The sequence below is a fragment of the Xenopus tropicalis genome, chromosome 8 (assembly GCF_000004195.4).
Source record: "Xenopus tropicalis strain Nigerian chromosome 8, UCB_Xtro_10.0, whole genome shotgun sequence".
Lineage (NCBI taxonomy): Eukaryota > Metazoa > Chordata > Amphibia > Anura > Pipidae > Xenopus > Xenopus tropicalis.
Window position 1 is genome coordinate 30,209,881 of NC_030684.2, and position 16,888 is coordinate 30,226,768.

Consider the following 16,888-nt stretch of genomic DNA (forward strand, 5'->3'; position numbering starts at 1 on the left):
GGAGTTGGCATTTCTCCCTGCCTGATAAACTATGTTCAGCTAACTGTAGAAATCACAACATAGCTGATAGTGTTTCAGTATTTGCTCTTCCTCCAGTGTATTTGGAAGCATAATCCCTCCACTTCCACACTGTGAGATGTGCTGGGTAAGGGCCAAGGCATAGACAGATTGAGAAGCACAACTTTGTAACAAAGCTATGTACTAAATCCATAGGACAATAGAATCTTGCAGGGTGTCTAATGCTGTAAGCTTGGAACAAAGGGGAAAGTAATTTTCAGTATCAGCACCGACCCTGAAAAGGGGACAAAAAGTCATACACAGAATATAAAGCAGATTGTGCTAACCCAAACCTCAAAGATAAACTTATGCTGTGGCCATGCTGTCAGAACAGAAGTGGTATATTCAGTTAAGAGAGTGTGACCAAGGGTATTCCAGAGCGGCAAGTTGAAAACACTGAGAAAAAGGAGTCACTGCCATAACTAGGGTGCATGTATCACCTCTAAGCTGAGAACTGCATCTAATATGATACACAGCATCTAAGCATGTGGGCATTTACAATGCCATTGTGCCAGTTGGGGCAAGGGATGCATTAACTCCATGATGCAGTCCTCGCCCTGACAGCCTGCTTGTACTGCAAATTATCCAATCAGCCCTATCTCAATGTGGGCATATCAGTAAATGATATGCTCATTTGGCAACCTCGCCAAATGAGCAGATCTTTATATGTATGGCTTTCTTACTCCATTTCACGAGTACTGCAGTTTTGTTCTCTTTGGCTTTAAGTTATTAGGGTTGATTCACTAAAGTGCAATAACGATTGTCGCATGCTTTTTTGCTTTAAAATTGACGCACAAAAAAACGCGCAATTCGCTAAAGTATTATCGTATTCAGGTGGTAATTATAGAAAAGTACAGTTCGTGAGCTTTTGGCAACACAATATGGATTTTGCAGTGTGATCTATTCAAGTCTGTGTTGGCCCTAGAGTGATGCAGCCTCCAGTTTGCAGGGAAATGGTCATTTTCAAAAAAAGTAGTTTTACGAATGTAATGCTGTGTATGGCTAATATGGCTTGCGCGCAAAAAGTAGCGCACATGCGTTAATTAGCGTGCGCGACAAGTAGCGCACTGCGTTAATTAGCGTTGCGTCAAATACCGCACTAATATAGTCTTCGCGACTTAAATAATGCAAACAGCATCGCATCTAAATTAACACAAATATCCTTTTAGTGAATGGTGCGTTAAGACGCGATAAAATTTTTAGCGCATGCTATAAATAGCGCTCATTTTAACGCACTTTAGTGAATCAACCCTATTGTATCTTACACATAAATAAACATTGAGCAGTGCCATGAGGGTCCCAGTACTATTTCCCTCCTGGTGGAATGTTCTGCCAGTCTCTAACACCTCAGCAAGTTCTCTATCTGCAGCCTCATATCTCTGTGACACCACAGGGTGACAGCACATCTAACCCTACAATCTCAGCACTTAATGTAAAAGAAATGCAGTTAAGAAATTTCTACAAGTCATGGGACAGTCCAGATTTCAGTCAACTAATGATCTAGTGCAGTGATCCCCAACCAGTGGCTCGAGTGCAACATGTTGCTCGCCAACCCCTTGGATGTTGCTGTCAGTGCCCCCAAACCAGGGAGTTATTTGTGAATTTCTGATTTGGTGGCAAGTTTTGAATGGATAAAAACAAGATTTACTACCAATTAAAGCCTCCCGTAGGCTCCTCTAGTGTGCATAGAGGCTACCTAATAGCCAATCTTAGCCCTTATTTGGCACCTCCATGAACTTTTATGATGCTTGTGTTGCTCTCCAAGTCATTTTACATTTGACTGTGGCTCACGAGTAAGAAAGGTTGGGGACCCCTGATCTAGTGCGTATATAATGGAAACAGGACCACTTTAATCGATAGGATGTCCCATCAAGACAGGGGCCCACCAACAGTTGTCTTATATTCCAATTTTTCAATTGTAATTTATGCTCTTTTAGCGCATAAATTATGACCTGTGCCGAGGAAACCTCCTATTGGAAGCAGGGAGCGGGGGTGACATTTGAAGTCCCACCTCTGGGTGGGTGGGGCACAGAATCGCCCCTCCCCCAGTTTATGGAAATGATATCATGTGCATTAGTGCTTGTGATGTTACTTGTGCATGATGTCACTTCTGCTGCTGGCATTCAGAATGCCCTTTGGGTGCCTATATATAAATAAGGCCTTCCTACCAAACTAGGCAAAAATGTGGATTTCTTGAAAGTGGTTGATCAATTTATTTACCTTTCAACCCACTTTGAAGGACTGAATCAGCAGCTTAAATCTGCACCTGCACATGTATGACCACTTTTAGGTGGACATATTTGGGGAAAAAAATTCACTCATTTGGCACCCTTGCCAAACAATCAGATCCTATAGTGTATGGCCACATGTGTGGCACACTGTGTGTGTTAGCATTCTGGACCATGTACACACAGGGCAGCAAATGGCAAGAACAGATGTATGTGCCAAGATTGTCTTAGAGAGAAACAACAAACACAACACCAGAAACAGACCTGGACTGGGATTTAACATAGGCCCTGGCAAGCCAAGTACACAGAGGCCCAAACAGCCTCTACCAGCCCAATAATTAGTGACTGTCTATGGCGTCTTACAGCAACCCCTCTGGCATTTGCCTGAACCCACAGATTGCCAGTCTGGGACTGACCAGAAATAAGAAATGCCAATTACACATAATCACAAGTTTGTCCTTGACATAGTTTTTGCAGTAACAAATTTTCTCAGATCAAATGTGTTGCACAAACGGACATAGCAAGTCCCCACGCAATGCCACCGGCCTGACTTCATGCTGACTGCATCCATTTTCTGACTGATAAAATAAAATAATTCTGCACATGAACTCACCCAGTTTTACAATAATAATTCTTTAAATGAGACATCACCTAGCTTTATATCATGGGATCTGAAGTCCGCTTGCTTTCAAAAGAATCTTTGCACCACCCACTACGGAAAGCAGAGGGAGTTTAAGTCTCAGAATTCATCACTTCACATTGGATCAGCTGCGGTTCTGTACCAATAGAGCGCCAGAGGGGGTCTAAGGGGCTGCATCGCTAGTGGAGAGAGCGCAATAGCACTCCCTGCACTAGAAGAGCCAAATTCCCAGTATAAAAAATGAAAAATCAACTCTTAAACTTACCAGGAGTGGCTTTTTGCCACTTTTGGTAACTGATGTGGCACTGCCCCCAAAAGGTGGCCATACACGGGACGATTGTAGCTGCCAATATTGGTCCCTTAGACTGATTCTTCAGCTTATCAGCCCGTGTAGGGGCGCAAACGACGGGCCTGCCTGACAGATATCTGGCCTGGAATCAGCCAGATATCGATCGGCCAGGTTTAAAAATTTAGTCGGATTGGGGACCGCATCAGCTCATTGATGCGGTCCCCAAACCGACTTCGCCTATACCCGTTGATCTAATTCGATCGCTTGGCCCCAGGGCCAAATGACCGAATTAGCCTGATATCGCCAACCTGTAGGTGGGGATATCGGGAGCGAGAGGATCTTAACGTGTATGGCCACCTTAAGGTGAGTTTCTCAACTCGGGGAGAGACTATCATGGGTTCCTTTCAATCATGGCATGAGCTATGTCTGTGAAAAAAATATTTATGTTTGGAAGTTCTGATTTTTTTCTTTTTTAAGCTTAACTAAAGTGAGAACTGAGCTCCTCACAATATGAATAAACTACAACTCCCAGCAGTACCGAAGAGTTATCAGTTGACTGGGAATGTGAGAACTGACCATTTATTGCCACTTGTATCAGGCTTTGTCAGTGATTAGTTTGTCTTTCCCCCTCTATGCTATGTCTATCAACAAAGATCAATCCACTGGGGCAAAAGCTGAAAGTTTTTTGGTATGTTTAGATAAACTCTGCATAACCTATAACCTGCTAGCTGTTTTACCGACTGGCGATTTTAAAGAACTGAGTTGCAGTGCAACATCTACCAGCGCCTTTTTATACCAGACAGAGCATTACAGATTAACATGCTCTCAGCTACAGTGTAATCCTGTTAGCAGCTCTACACTAGTCACTTAACCCTTTTCTCCCAAATCAACCCCTGATTTTATTTTAAAATAATGCCAGGACTGACTTCCAGCTGCAAACTTCTTTGTTTTATATCTGTGCCTTTGCTATCACTATAACCATATTTTCTGGCTTTACATCTCCCATGCAGGTGCCTACCCCCATTTGATGCAAACTTAGTTGTTTTTTGTTAGTTCATAAGCCTTGTGCATTAGCATCTGTCCTAGCTTACTCCTCCAGCAAAGCTGCAATTAGAGTGCAGCCGACCCTGTGATTGCCAGAGACCCAGAAATATTGAGGAGGGCCCTAATTAAGCAGCTTCATTATGTTTGAAAAACAAGACCTCCTTACAAGGATGGGTCTCAAAAGGCTGCTCTTCTTCATCTACAACAAAAGGCAATGGCAACAGACAATTATGCACAAAGTACCAATCCAGTCATGCCCATGATGTCACCTGGGCTATGAGTGGGTTAGAACAAAGGGTGGAACTTTGGTTGCCCTTTAATCACTAAACTAAAAAGCTACATTTGTCACAGTCTACATTGTTGTAAAGGTTAAGTTGAACGTTTGCTTTATGGGATAAAGTCAATTTATAAGCTTTCCCTTGGGTGCTGAATAGGTAGTGTCACCATTACTAGTTTTCCTTTCTTTGTGGCTAGTACATCTACACACAGACCCCCCCAAGGTTCCAGAACACAAAATCCTGGCGTCCTTACTGATCTGACTCTCTGACTTAATTTGGGAGAGAGAAAGACTAAAAAACACATATTTAGAGCAAAAGTGCTTAGTCCAAAATGATATAGTTTTGCATCACTAATTTTAATATGTTCACTACTTTCTAACATGATTTAAACTATTGTTATCAAACAATAGAGGTTACTTAGCTCAGTCTAGGCACAGCCAGCGGCGAGTGGAGAATTTTTGTGGGAGTTGTAGTTCCACAACATGGAAAGAACCAGTAGGTTTCTAATGTGTTTCTGATTATAATTCACAAGTATTTGTAAAGCGCTGAAACATTTCTCAGCTCTGTTCAATAAAATGGCAACAAATACTACTGATACATACTCAACAGAGCTTACAATCTAGATGAGAAGGGGGGTATGAAACTCAAGGTGTTCAACAACCTACAAATAACCTTATACCGAAGATGCACATTCTAAACAAAGTCTTGCACAGAAAAGCAGAACGACTGCGCCACTTTGTCTTTTGTAGGGATTTCCTTGGGACTTTCCTTTTGTATGTAAAGACTTAGTCGCTGAAGCTGCTTAGCAGATAGTTCACATGCTCTGTGAGTTGCCGAGGTGACAGCTAACAAAGGAATGCCTGCTGCTTCTGTCTTCACTATGTACAAACCATGACTCCACAATGAGGGAATGGGGCTCCTGACTACAGTATGAAGCACATGCGAAGATTACTAACAAAGTAATCTGTTACAGGGTAACCCTTATGAAATAAAAAAATAACAAAAGTGGTATAAAGGCGATACCTTTATTGGATAACTAAGATAACCATAGATTGTAAGCTCTACGGGGCAGGGATCTCCTTCCTACTGTGTCTCATACCACGTGGCACTTATATATATATATTTATTGTATTTATTTATTATATCACTTGTCCTCCCTGTGTGTAATTTTGTATTCTGTAAGACTGTACAGCGCTGCGTACCCTTGTGGCACTTTATAAATAAAGTTATACATACATACATACCATAGCAAGCTTGCAGAACATTATAGTTACTTTTTCAAGCTGATTACAATGAAGCTGTGGTGCTCTCTGATATATATACACAACATTCAGCTCATAGATCAAATAACCAGAAAAAAGGAATATCTATCTGTGTGGAAGGTGTTAACAGTAAAAGTACTAACTTTTACCTAAAAATATAATTAAAATGTATTTATATTAACCTGAAAAACTCAGTTTGGTTTCTTTAGCAGTTGGGCACCTACTGTATAGATACAGCTAGTGATAATAAACATGACTGCATGGGGCTCCACCATGAAAGTTTGATGGACGATTCCACTATCTCAGTGGGGGTGCTTTATTTAACCTGTAAATACAATGCTCCCAAAGTGGGGTTTCTGTATACCTTATATGATAGGGGGAATATCTGCATTTAAACCTGCGGGGGGGTATCAGACACTTACCTTGCCCGCAGGAGAAGAGAAGTAGCAGTAGCAGAATAACGGGACTGGGTGAAGTGCGACTAACGCTTCTGTAGTCCATGTAAAGCGGCTGTCGGGACAGGCTGAGCCGGTGCAGTTCTGCTCATGGAAATATAAAGTAGAAATCGCTCAGGGGTCGCGCAGTTTCGCAGTGGGACCAGCACTAGGGTCGGGGACAGAGACCAGGCGATGCTTGTGCCTCACTCAGCGGGCAGCTAATAAATAGTGGGCTGGATCGCACGGAATCCCATCACTGGAGTGGGGTCGGGGGAAGTGCTCACTGACAATAGGAAATCGCTTTGTCCGACTCTAATGATGGGCGCAAACTACTTTCACACGTTGTTCCCAGTCGCAGGACAATGGGACCTCAAACGGTTTCAGAAGCGACGCTTTGATATTAGCAGAGCGGATACATGTATTTGTAATGAACATTATAACTTCACTTTGTATTTGTAATAAACATTATAACTTCACTTTGTATTTGTAATAAACATTGTACCTTCACTTTGTATTTGTAATGAACATTGTACCTTTGTATTTTTATTTTTTACAGTTTAGACTTTTTATTATATATTCATGTGGGGCTGCAGGTCTGGAACTTGTATATGGGTCATGGTAGTAGATTAAAGTAGCGAGTAGTACATTATATATGTTATTTTGTCAATGCCAAGTTCCTATTAAAACCTGTGGCAATTTGTGGATGAAACATGAAACATTACAGGGCAGGGAAATATGGGGGTACCAAAATGTTAGACTGCAAATCAAGTAAAAAGTTTTTTTTCCTTATTATTATTATTTATATAGCGCCATCAATTTACGCAGTGCTTTACAGAATAGAGGGGTACATAAGACAGAACAGTTAACATGTACATATAAACAATTCACAAAAATGGTTTGCAATTAGATTTGGATGAGGATCGGAGACACTAGGGGGAGGGCCCTGCTCACAAGAGCTTACATTCTAAAAGGGAGGGCTGAGACATAAGGTCAGGGTAACTAGCATGGCGTTAGAGTTCATGTAGGTGTGTAAAGTGACAGTAAGTGAGGAGTGAGAGGTAAAAACCAGTGGTTAGTGAATGCTTGGGGGGTTTAGGTTATAGGCTTGAGTGAAAAGGTGAGTTTTAAGAGACTGTTTAAAGGCTTGGAGAGTCTGGCAGTGCCTAATGGGATGGGGAAGGGCGTTCCAGAAGATGGGTGCAGCGCGTGAGAAGCCCTGGATGCGACAGTGAGAGGAGGTGATGAGTGAGGAGGAGAAAAGGAGGTCATATGTAGAGCGAAGGTTAAGTCTGGGGGTGTACTTGGGGGTTAGGGTGGTTAAATAGAGCGGTGCGGCACCAGTGAGTGCTTTGTAGGCGAGTACAAGAATCTTGAACTGAATCCTGTACATGACAGGTAGCCAGGGATTGGCAGAGAGGGGGAGTATTTGTGGAGCGGGAGGAGAGGTGTATGAGTCTGGCAGCACTGTTCATGATGGATTGGGTTCCTTCTTGAATAAAAAATTACTGGCCTAGGAAAAAGCTTTGTGTTATGTTACTATGTTCCCAAACTTCCCTGGATTGGGCTAGGGGTATGCGGAAAAGTCACCTGTCTAAGGCACAGTGGTGAGTGGCCTCCCACTGCTGGCTCATCAATTAACTCATACGGGGGGGTATTGGGATTGGGTGGGGAAGCCAGCTGGGTTGATTATGGTCAGAGTCAGACTGGGACACTGGGAAAAAACTTTGTGGGCTCTAGCAACTCAGGCCCACTTTTGTATAACTGTGGGTTCTCCCCCACCCCCAAATGCAGCTGCAAGGAAAAATGTTCAGCTACTCGGTGTGTGAGAAACGATGGAGGGGGTGGTGTCAGGTCCTGTCATTTGGAGGAACTATGATGCCCAGCCGGCTTGGGCTTGTTCATGCACAGTAGAGTGAATGCATATGGGTCAATCAGTGATAGGCATTCCTGAGAAAGGTAAGCAAAATGGTGGCATTGCGATGCATTCATTTTTTCCTAAAAGGAACACTGTTCCAGGGCAAAAGTATTGGCACCCCCCATTAAATCAAGTTTTACTGGCCTGGACATTTGACAGGGCCATTTCTTATGTCAAAGGGCCCCTTTATATTTCAAATTCCATTAATAGTTTGATATGTCTGACATATGTTACAGGGTCTAATCAGCACTTTCAAAAAACTGCATATTGTAACTTTTTGACTACTAATCACTGGAATGTTGTAGGAACATGAATACAAGCAGACAACATATTGCAAGTGACTCCATACATGATTATAGGGCAGACAGCTTTAGCAGAAACAGTGGATTTCTACAGTACCCAGCTACAAGTCAGTTATACAGCACAGCTGACTTTCATAACATTTAGCTTTTCCATTTTACCAGTGATTTATTTGCCTTCTGCCTTCTCAGCATTTCAAATATAGGGGCACATTCATGAAAAAGCAAGTTCGAATCCCGAATGGGATAAATTCGGATTGGATACAAAAATTTCTGAAGATCGCAAATATCACGAAAATGCTTATGAAAAAATCGTATTAGTTACGATAATATCGTATTGGCGATCCGAAAGTCACAAAATTTTCACACTGAATGATTGTAAACAGCGGGAAAACATTTCCGATTTTTTCGCACAAGCGTACGAAAAAGTCGCGCGGGCATCGAGAAAGTCGCGCAAGTGACGAAAAATTTGACGAAAATATGCTCAGAGCGTTCATGTCTTAGTAAATCTGCCCCATAATATATCTGCAGTTCTGCAAAGTACTGTATGTACACTGTCTTCTGTATTTTTTTACTTTGCATCGTACTTTTTGTTTCCCTGTGCTTAAAATGTGTACAATTTGTAAATCCTAGGGGGTCCTGACATGTCTATTATAGAAGACCTTATACATCCATGCCACATTCCTTCTTGATTGAGGAAGACTTCCTAATTTAGTGAGTAAAGCTGGCCATACATTGAAATATTTGCTTATTTGTCAAGGGTGGTAAACAAGGGTATCATTTTTTTTCGATATACAGCCAAACAATTGCATCACAGCAATGGAAATGCAGGCCATCGGGGAATGAACCACGTCAGCAACCAAGTGGCCCTCTCCGTGGGAGAATTTTTCCTAATTTTTGACCACATATCAGTCAGGCAGGTTCTTCAGAATGCCCCATACATGGCCAGATAAGTTGCAGCCTTGGTATAAAGGGACTAAATCAGCAGCTTAAATCTGCCTGTGTAAGGCTTATGTGCTTATATTATTTTATAAACAATATTATATCTGCTTTTCAACCTTGCAGTATAGAGTTTAAATAGGGTTGCCATCTTTTCTAGAAAAAACATACTAGCCTTCCTATATTTTATTTCTTTTTCCCCTATTAATAATAGGGGCATTATTATTACCAGTCAGACTGGTAAAATACTGGCTAGGTGGCAAGCATAGTTTAAGAGTTTTAAATTCTGAAACGTGTATCAGCTGCAAGACATTTGTAAAATTTCCCCTTATTTCTGTAAATCTTATCCCCCCTGCCGCCCCAGGGGCCCTGCAGTTCCCCCGCCGCCCGTGTCCCTCGCACCCCTAACCCCTCTCCACAGGGGCCCCCGCTGAGCCTCCCTTACCCCCCCCCACAGGGTCCCCCACCCAACGTCCTCCCCTGAGCGTGCATAAGTTTAACGCAGCAGGAGAGAAACGGTCAACAGGGGGAGCGCCGGCAAGGGCCCACTGGGTTTTTTCCTGGTGTCCCGGTGGCCCAGTCCGACCCTGACGAAAATGCATTAGTAAACAGATCCCAACAGGCCTGGACTGGGATTCAATATAGGCCCTGGCATTTCGAGTACACAGAGGACATAACAGCTCCCCACCAGCCCATTAGTGTCTGTTGCATCTTACAGCAGCACCTCTGGCATTTGCCAGAATCCACAGAATGCCAGTCCAGTCCCGGAACCCAGTCCCGAGACCAATAACCTGAAGCATCCTCAGCTGGGACAAATCACAAGGTATGCATCCCAATATATGGGGGCTTCAGATAGTAGTTACAATGACTGAATAACCCTCTGCTATTGCCAACAAAAGTTTCAGATTCATTCAAGCTTTGGTATCGCGACTTTCCTTGGACCATGTTGGAGCTGCAGAGTGCCATTGAGCCCTATGGGAGACTTTCCTTGGGCCGGGTTGGAGCTGCAGAGTGCCATTGAGTCCTATGGGAGACTTTCCTTGGGCCAGGTTGGAGCTGCAGAGTGCCATTGAGCCCTATGGGAGACTTTCCTTGGGCCAGGTTGGAGCTGCAGAGTGCCATTGAGCCCTATGGGAGACTTTCCTTGGGCCGGGTTGGAGCTGCAGAGTGCCATTGAGCCCTATGGGAGACTTTCCTTGGGCCGGGTTGGAGCTGCAGAGTGCCATTGAGCCCTATGGGAGACTTTCCTTGGGCCGGGTTGGAGCTGCAGAGTGCCATTGAGCCCTATGGGAGACTTTCCTTGGGCCGGGTTGGAGCTGCAGAGTGCCATTGAGTCCTATGGGAGGCTTTCCTTGGACCGGGTTGGAGCTGCAGAGTCCCATTGAGCCCTATGGGAGACTTTCCTTGGGCCGGGTTGGAGCTGCAGAGTGCCATTGAGCCCTATGGGAGAATTTCCTTGGGCCGGGTTGGAGCTGCAGAGTGCCATTGAGCCCTATGGAAGACTTTCCTTGGGCCGGGTTGGAGCTGCAGAGTGCCATTGAGTCCTATGGGAGACTTTCCTTGGGCCGGGTTGGAGCTGCAGAGTGCCATTGAGCCCTATGGGAGACTTTCCTTGGGCCGGGTTGGAGCTGCAGAGTGCCATTGAGCCCTATGGGAGACTTTCCTTGGGCCGGGTTGGAGCTGCAGAGTGCCATTGAGCCCTATGGGAGACTTTCCTTGGGCCGGGTTGGAGCTGCAGAGTGCCATTGAGCCCTATGGGAGACTCTCCTTGGGCCGGGTTGGAGCTGCAGAGTGCCATTGAGCCCTATGGGAGACTCTCCTTGGGCCGGGTTGGAGCTGCAGAGTGCCATTGAGCCCTATGGGAGACTCTCCTTGGGCCGGGTTGGAGCTGCAGAGTGCCATTGAGCCCTATGGGAGACTCTCCTTGGGCCGGGTTGGAGCTGCAGAGTGCCATTGAGCCCTATGGGAGACTTTCCTTGGGCCGGGTTGGAGCTGCAGAGTGCCATTGAGCCCTATGGGAGACTTTCCTTGGGCCGGGTTGGAGCTGCAGAGTGCCATTGAGCCCTATGGGAGACTTTCCTTGGGCCGGGTTGGAGCTGCAGAGTGCCATTGAGCCCTATGGGAGACTTTCCTTGGGCCAGGTTGGAGCTGCAGAGTGCCATTGAGCCCTATGGGAGACTTTCCTTGGGCCAGGTTGGAGCTGCAGAGTGCCATTGAGCCCTATGGGAGACTTTCCTTGGGCCGGGTTGGAGCTGCAGAGTGCCATTGAGCCCTATGGGATACTTTCCTTGGGCCAGGTTGGAGCTGCAGAGTGCCATTGAGCCCTATGGGAGACTTTCCTTGGGCCAGGTTGGAGCTGCAGAGTGCCATTGAGCCCTATGGAAGACTTTCCTTGGGCCGGGTTGGAGCTGCAGAGTGCCATTGAGCCCTATGGGAGACTTTCCTTGGGCCGGGTTGGAGCTGCAGAGTGCCATTGAGCCCTATGGGAGACTTTCCTTGGGCCGGGTTGGAGCTGCAGAGTGCCATTGAGCCCTATGGGAGACTTTCCTTGGGCCAGGTTGGAGCTGCAGAGTGCCATTGAGCCCTATGGGAGACTTTCCTTGGGCCGGGTTGGAGCTGCAGAGTGCCATTGAGTCCTATGGGAGGCTTCCAAAATCATGCACTGAAGGTCCAAAGTCAGAAAGGTTTTCGTGCCGTTTACGATCGTTCGGATACGAAAATTTCGTAACTTTCGGATCGTACCACAATATTTTCGTACAAGCATGACGTGACTTTTCAAACTTAACGCACATCAGAAATTTTCATATTAAATGCGAATTGTCGCAAATCATAAAGTTTTTTTAGTTTGGGGTGGGACTGACCAGGGTATTAGGGGCAAAGCAAATACCCATAGTTATGCTGACATGAAGTAGCCAATATTCTCTGCATTTTCACCCTATGGTCAGAAACTATAATTCTCAACATCCTATGGTCAGCAACAAGACCCACCCAGTTTCATAGTTTTTATTCTAAACTCTAGTTCTATTATGTTCTATATTGTTATTTATATATAAATAGAAGTAGGTTTTCTACCTTTTAAGTAATGTTTAAAAGTAATGCTAAATATAGATACAGAGTCATTGTAGCAGCAAATTCCAAGGGTGATTACATTATTCCACTTCACAGCCTCTCCAACAGGTCTTGTGAGAGACCCATACAGAACAGCCAAGTTGGGCATGCATGAATTTTTACCATCAAACAGAACCCTGCAGAAAGTTCCAGTACCAAACAGAAGTAGCATCATGGCAGATCTTGGAATGACAATATTTTTAGCAGTCAGCTCAAGGACTGGATAAGGTTTCTTAAATTAAGCTCTGACACAGGAAATGTGTTACATTTTGTTTCTTACGCCTAGTACAAAAACATCATATTCCCATGAAGACAGTACAGGCAACCACAAATGAGTATGGAGAGGTAAGTCTGATTACAAATGTATAGTGGGTTTAATATGAAGTATAAAAAGAAGAAGAGTAAAATATATAAATATACATGCAATATACATGACATACCGTATGTATAGGTCCAAACTGGGATTCAAAATAGGCCCTGTCATTTCAAGTACACAGAGGTCCTAACAGCCCCCCCCCCACCAGCCCAATAAATAGTAACCCCAGCCCTATAGCATTTTACAGCAGCCCCTCTGGCATTTGCCAGAATTCACACATTGCCAGTCCGGCTCTGCATATTTATACATATAGTATACCGATATCATAGCAACCTTATTATATTGGCACACGGTGCCGGGCCAAGCTGACCGGGCGCCCTAGACAACCTGGTCGCTTGGGCCAGCCCCCCTATTGTGCGGGCGCATGATGCACACACACAAGGCGGCGGGGTTGCCGGGGCGTGGGGGGTACTGTAGTGGGGGGAATGGGCCCAGAACTAGTGATAGATGCTTTTGTGGATATACGAAGTGTGCGGACTACAGATAGTGATATGGAATGGAGTGTCTACAATTGTTTCCCATGATGGTTCACAGAAGTTTATGTAGAGGAGCTGCTCTTTTATGTGCACTATTGTGTATTTTTCTTTGAAATATGTGTTGTTTTTTTGCAATCAAACCCATTCTTTGTTTTATGGTATGGTAAGTCCTCTTACTGCTCCCTTTAAAAAAAATGTTATTTTGTAAAAATTTTTTATTCCCATTTGTTTTCAAGGGAGCAGTAAGAGTGCTTCAATGCCCATGGCACTAGGGTGCTTAATGCCCACTGAAGAGAATATTTCTTTAAAAAAATGTTATTTTGTAAATTTTTTTTATTCCCATTTGTTTTCAAGAAATATTCTCTTCAGTGGGCATTAAGCACCCTAGTGCCATGGGCATTGAAGCACTCTTACTGCTAACCTTGAAAACAAATGGGCATAAAATAAGTTTACAAAATAACATATCCTCTCATTTTTTTAAAAAATATATACTTTTTTTATTCCCATTTGTTTTCAAGGTAGCAGTAATAGGGCAAAATACAATGCCCGCGATTTCAATTTTTATGCTACGGACTGTAATATGAGGAAGCTCGTAGACTGCTAGTATAAACCTTTTAGGTGAAATAGAAGAGCCCTGGCAACCCCAGCCTTTTGGGGCCCTTTCTGCTGCAGGGAAGACAGGGATTTTATACGCTACCATGGTTGACGTGGTACAAAAGGGGTCAGGCAGAGGCAACATCAGAGTCAGACAAAGGGTCAAGGGCAGGGAGCAAAGATTCAGTATCAAAAAACAATTAAAAACAAAGCTTAGCTAAGGTCTGGATACTCAGCCAGCTTGTGCAATGAAAACAAGCGAAAGCGTGCTATTTATGCTTGAATTTGGCAACAAAGTGATGTCAGCGCATCTGTTGATGCCACAACGCTGCGGCAAACACTACTGCGCATTCCATGCCAGAAAGGATGCCGAGATGAGTCCAAGGACCAGCATGCCTGAAAGTAAGAGCGCACACCAGTCTCCCAGCACTTGCATAGGCGGATTTTCAATAAGGCTAGGGGAGGCTAAGACTCCCCAAACCTGCTCTGGCACCCTAAAAATAAAAAAATAAAATAAAAAAACCTGGCTCTGTTTCTGCGCTGTCCTGCAAATCTTCTCCTGTCCCTGCAAGCTCCGGGTTCTGCTCTAATCAGCTGTGCTCTGATTGGATCTTTCTTCTTGTATATTCTCCAATTAGAGCGCAGCGTTCTTGACAGACAGTAAAATTGACCAATCAAGACACAGATGCAGACAGGGATCGGGAAATTTTGCAAACTGCAGAAATGAAGACTTAAAAAAGAAGAATCTGCAGACTGTAAGTTTACCCATGAACCAGCTTTGAACTTTGCTGCAGTTTTCATCCCACAGGTACTATACTGTATATGTTCTAAAGACTGACCCACTAGCTGGAATTAAATTGTTTTTTGTCATCTGACATTTATAATATCCCTATCCCCTACCCTAACAGATGGAGGGTAAGTTAATTTTTCCCCCTGACAAAGCTCATTGTGCTTTTATATATTTGTTATGGTTTTTTGCACTTTCTATTTTTTTTTTTACTTTTGTCATTGTTTTTTTCATTTATAGTAAGTTACAGTGGAGCCAATGTTGTGTATCAGTGCCAGTGTTATAGTGCCAGGGCCTGAATATGTGCCATCAGTACCCACTGCTCCTCATGGCATATAATGTGCTGGTTCGGTATATAGAGACTGTGTCTCGCTGTATATAATGTGCTGGTTCGGTATATAGAGACTGTGTCTCGCTGTATATAATGTGCTGGTTCTGTATATAAAGACTGTGTCTCGCTGCATATAATGTGCTGGGTTTGTATATAAAGACTGTGTCTCACTGTATATAACGTGCCTGGGATGTCAGTACCTGCTGCCTCTCTCTCTATAAAGCTAACTTAAACACATCTAATGGGGAGGTTCACTTTTAAGTTAACTTGTAGTATATTATAGAATGGCCTATTCCTAGCAACTTTGCAATTGGTCTTCCTAGTTAATTTTATATAGTTTTTGAATAATTTGCCTTTTGCTTCTGCCTCTTTCCAGCTTTCAAATGAGGGTCACTGACCAAAAAGTATTGCTCTGTGAAGCTACAGTTTTATTTTTCCATGCAGGCCCCTTAACTATTCATATTCCCATCTCTTGTTTAAACCACTACCTGGTATATAAGGCCCTAGCAACCAGATAGCTGCTGAAATACCAAATGGAGAGCTGCTGAACAAAAAGCTAAATAACCGAAAAACCATTAAAAATAAAAGAGGACCAATTGCAAATTGTCTCAGACTATCAGTGTCTACATCATATTAAAAGTTAATTTAAAGGTGAACTACCCCTTTAACCTAACTGAACACAAATGTATAGAGAACCCCTAACAGAAGTGCACGTATGAATGCTTTTACATCGTAAGCATTTTAGGGTTAAAAAAATCCCCCCCACCCGCACTTTTGCACAGTATCCCTGGGAGTCAGTGGGAACTGCCAGAGGTAGTTGGGAGGTTAATTTTTTACACCAGCAGCGAATCCACTAAGTCTCACATTAGCTGTAGGTCAGTCTGTGTATGGGCCATCTTTAGCCTCCCCAAACAAAAAAGTCACCCTCCGCCTATGGCCTCCCCAAACAAAAAAGTCACCCTCCGCCTATGAGCACTTGTAACAATTTCTTGAGAAATGTGAGAAATCATCACTGTCAACATTCATTTTAACTTACATCCAGCTGTACTATAGCAACCATCACACATCTATTGATAAATAAAGCTGGGGTTGCTAGGTGTAAATAGGTTTTGAAATTATGTGAGCCCTCCTTTCTGTTTTGCTTGTCAGCAGCAGGATGGGACTCCTGAAAAGTGCCAGTGGGTTGATGGGAAGTAGATGGTAACCCTCCCTTTCCCTTGCAAAAGCTGAAGTGGATTGTAGGGCAGGACTTTATGACAGAGGCATGTGATGCATTGGCTCTGCACTCTGGTATCACTGATACTGAACTTAATGGCACCCTGCAGTGCCTTAAAAAGAATGGGGGTTGGGGGCAGGGGAAATCCAGACTGAACTACAGCTGGCAAGAAATATCCCATGAGGGCAAGAAATATCCCATGAGGGCAAGAAATAAGAATGAATTATTAGAAATTACTACTGTTAAGAAGGCTAATGTTTCTTGGACAACTATCCCCTCTTCTGTATAAAATTCCTTTTCTCTGATCATGACACATATGGGACCTGTTATCCAGAATGCTTGGGTCCTGGGGTTTTCCAGATAAGGGGCCTTTCCATAATTTAGATCTCTGTGCTTTCATTTTACTAAAAATCAGTTAACCATTAAATAAACTTAATAGGTTTTGCCTCCAATAAGGATTACTTAGTTGGGCTCAAGTACAAGGTACTTTTTTTTTTTATTACAGAGAAAATGGAATTATGCTTTAAAAATTTGAATGATTTCATTATAGGTCTATGGGAGATGACATTCCTGTAATTCTGAGCTTTCTGGATAACTTAGATCTAAGGGCTG

The 16,888-nt window shown here is 43.6% G+C and overlaps 1 protein-coding gene across 2 annotated transcripts in view; it reads right to left on the minus strand.

The window, feature by feature from the left end:
• crb2 (crumbs 2, cell polarity complex component) overlaps positions 1–6,491 on the minus strand; it is a 67,643-nt gene extending 61,152 nt beyond the window's left edge. Inside the window, exon 1 of one of the 2 annotated variants that reach the window (XM_004918924.4) lies at positions 6,221–6,491. In XM_004918924.4, coding sequence (XP_004918981.1) covers positions 6,221–6,299 — 79 coding nt within the window. In that variant the 5' untranslated portion in view covers positions 6,300–6,491. The remainder of the gene's footprint in view (positions 1–6,220) is intronic. The other variant, XM_002937234.5, reaches the window with a different exon arrangement.
• Between the last annotated feature and the right edge of the window lie 10,397 nt (positions 6,492–16,888).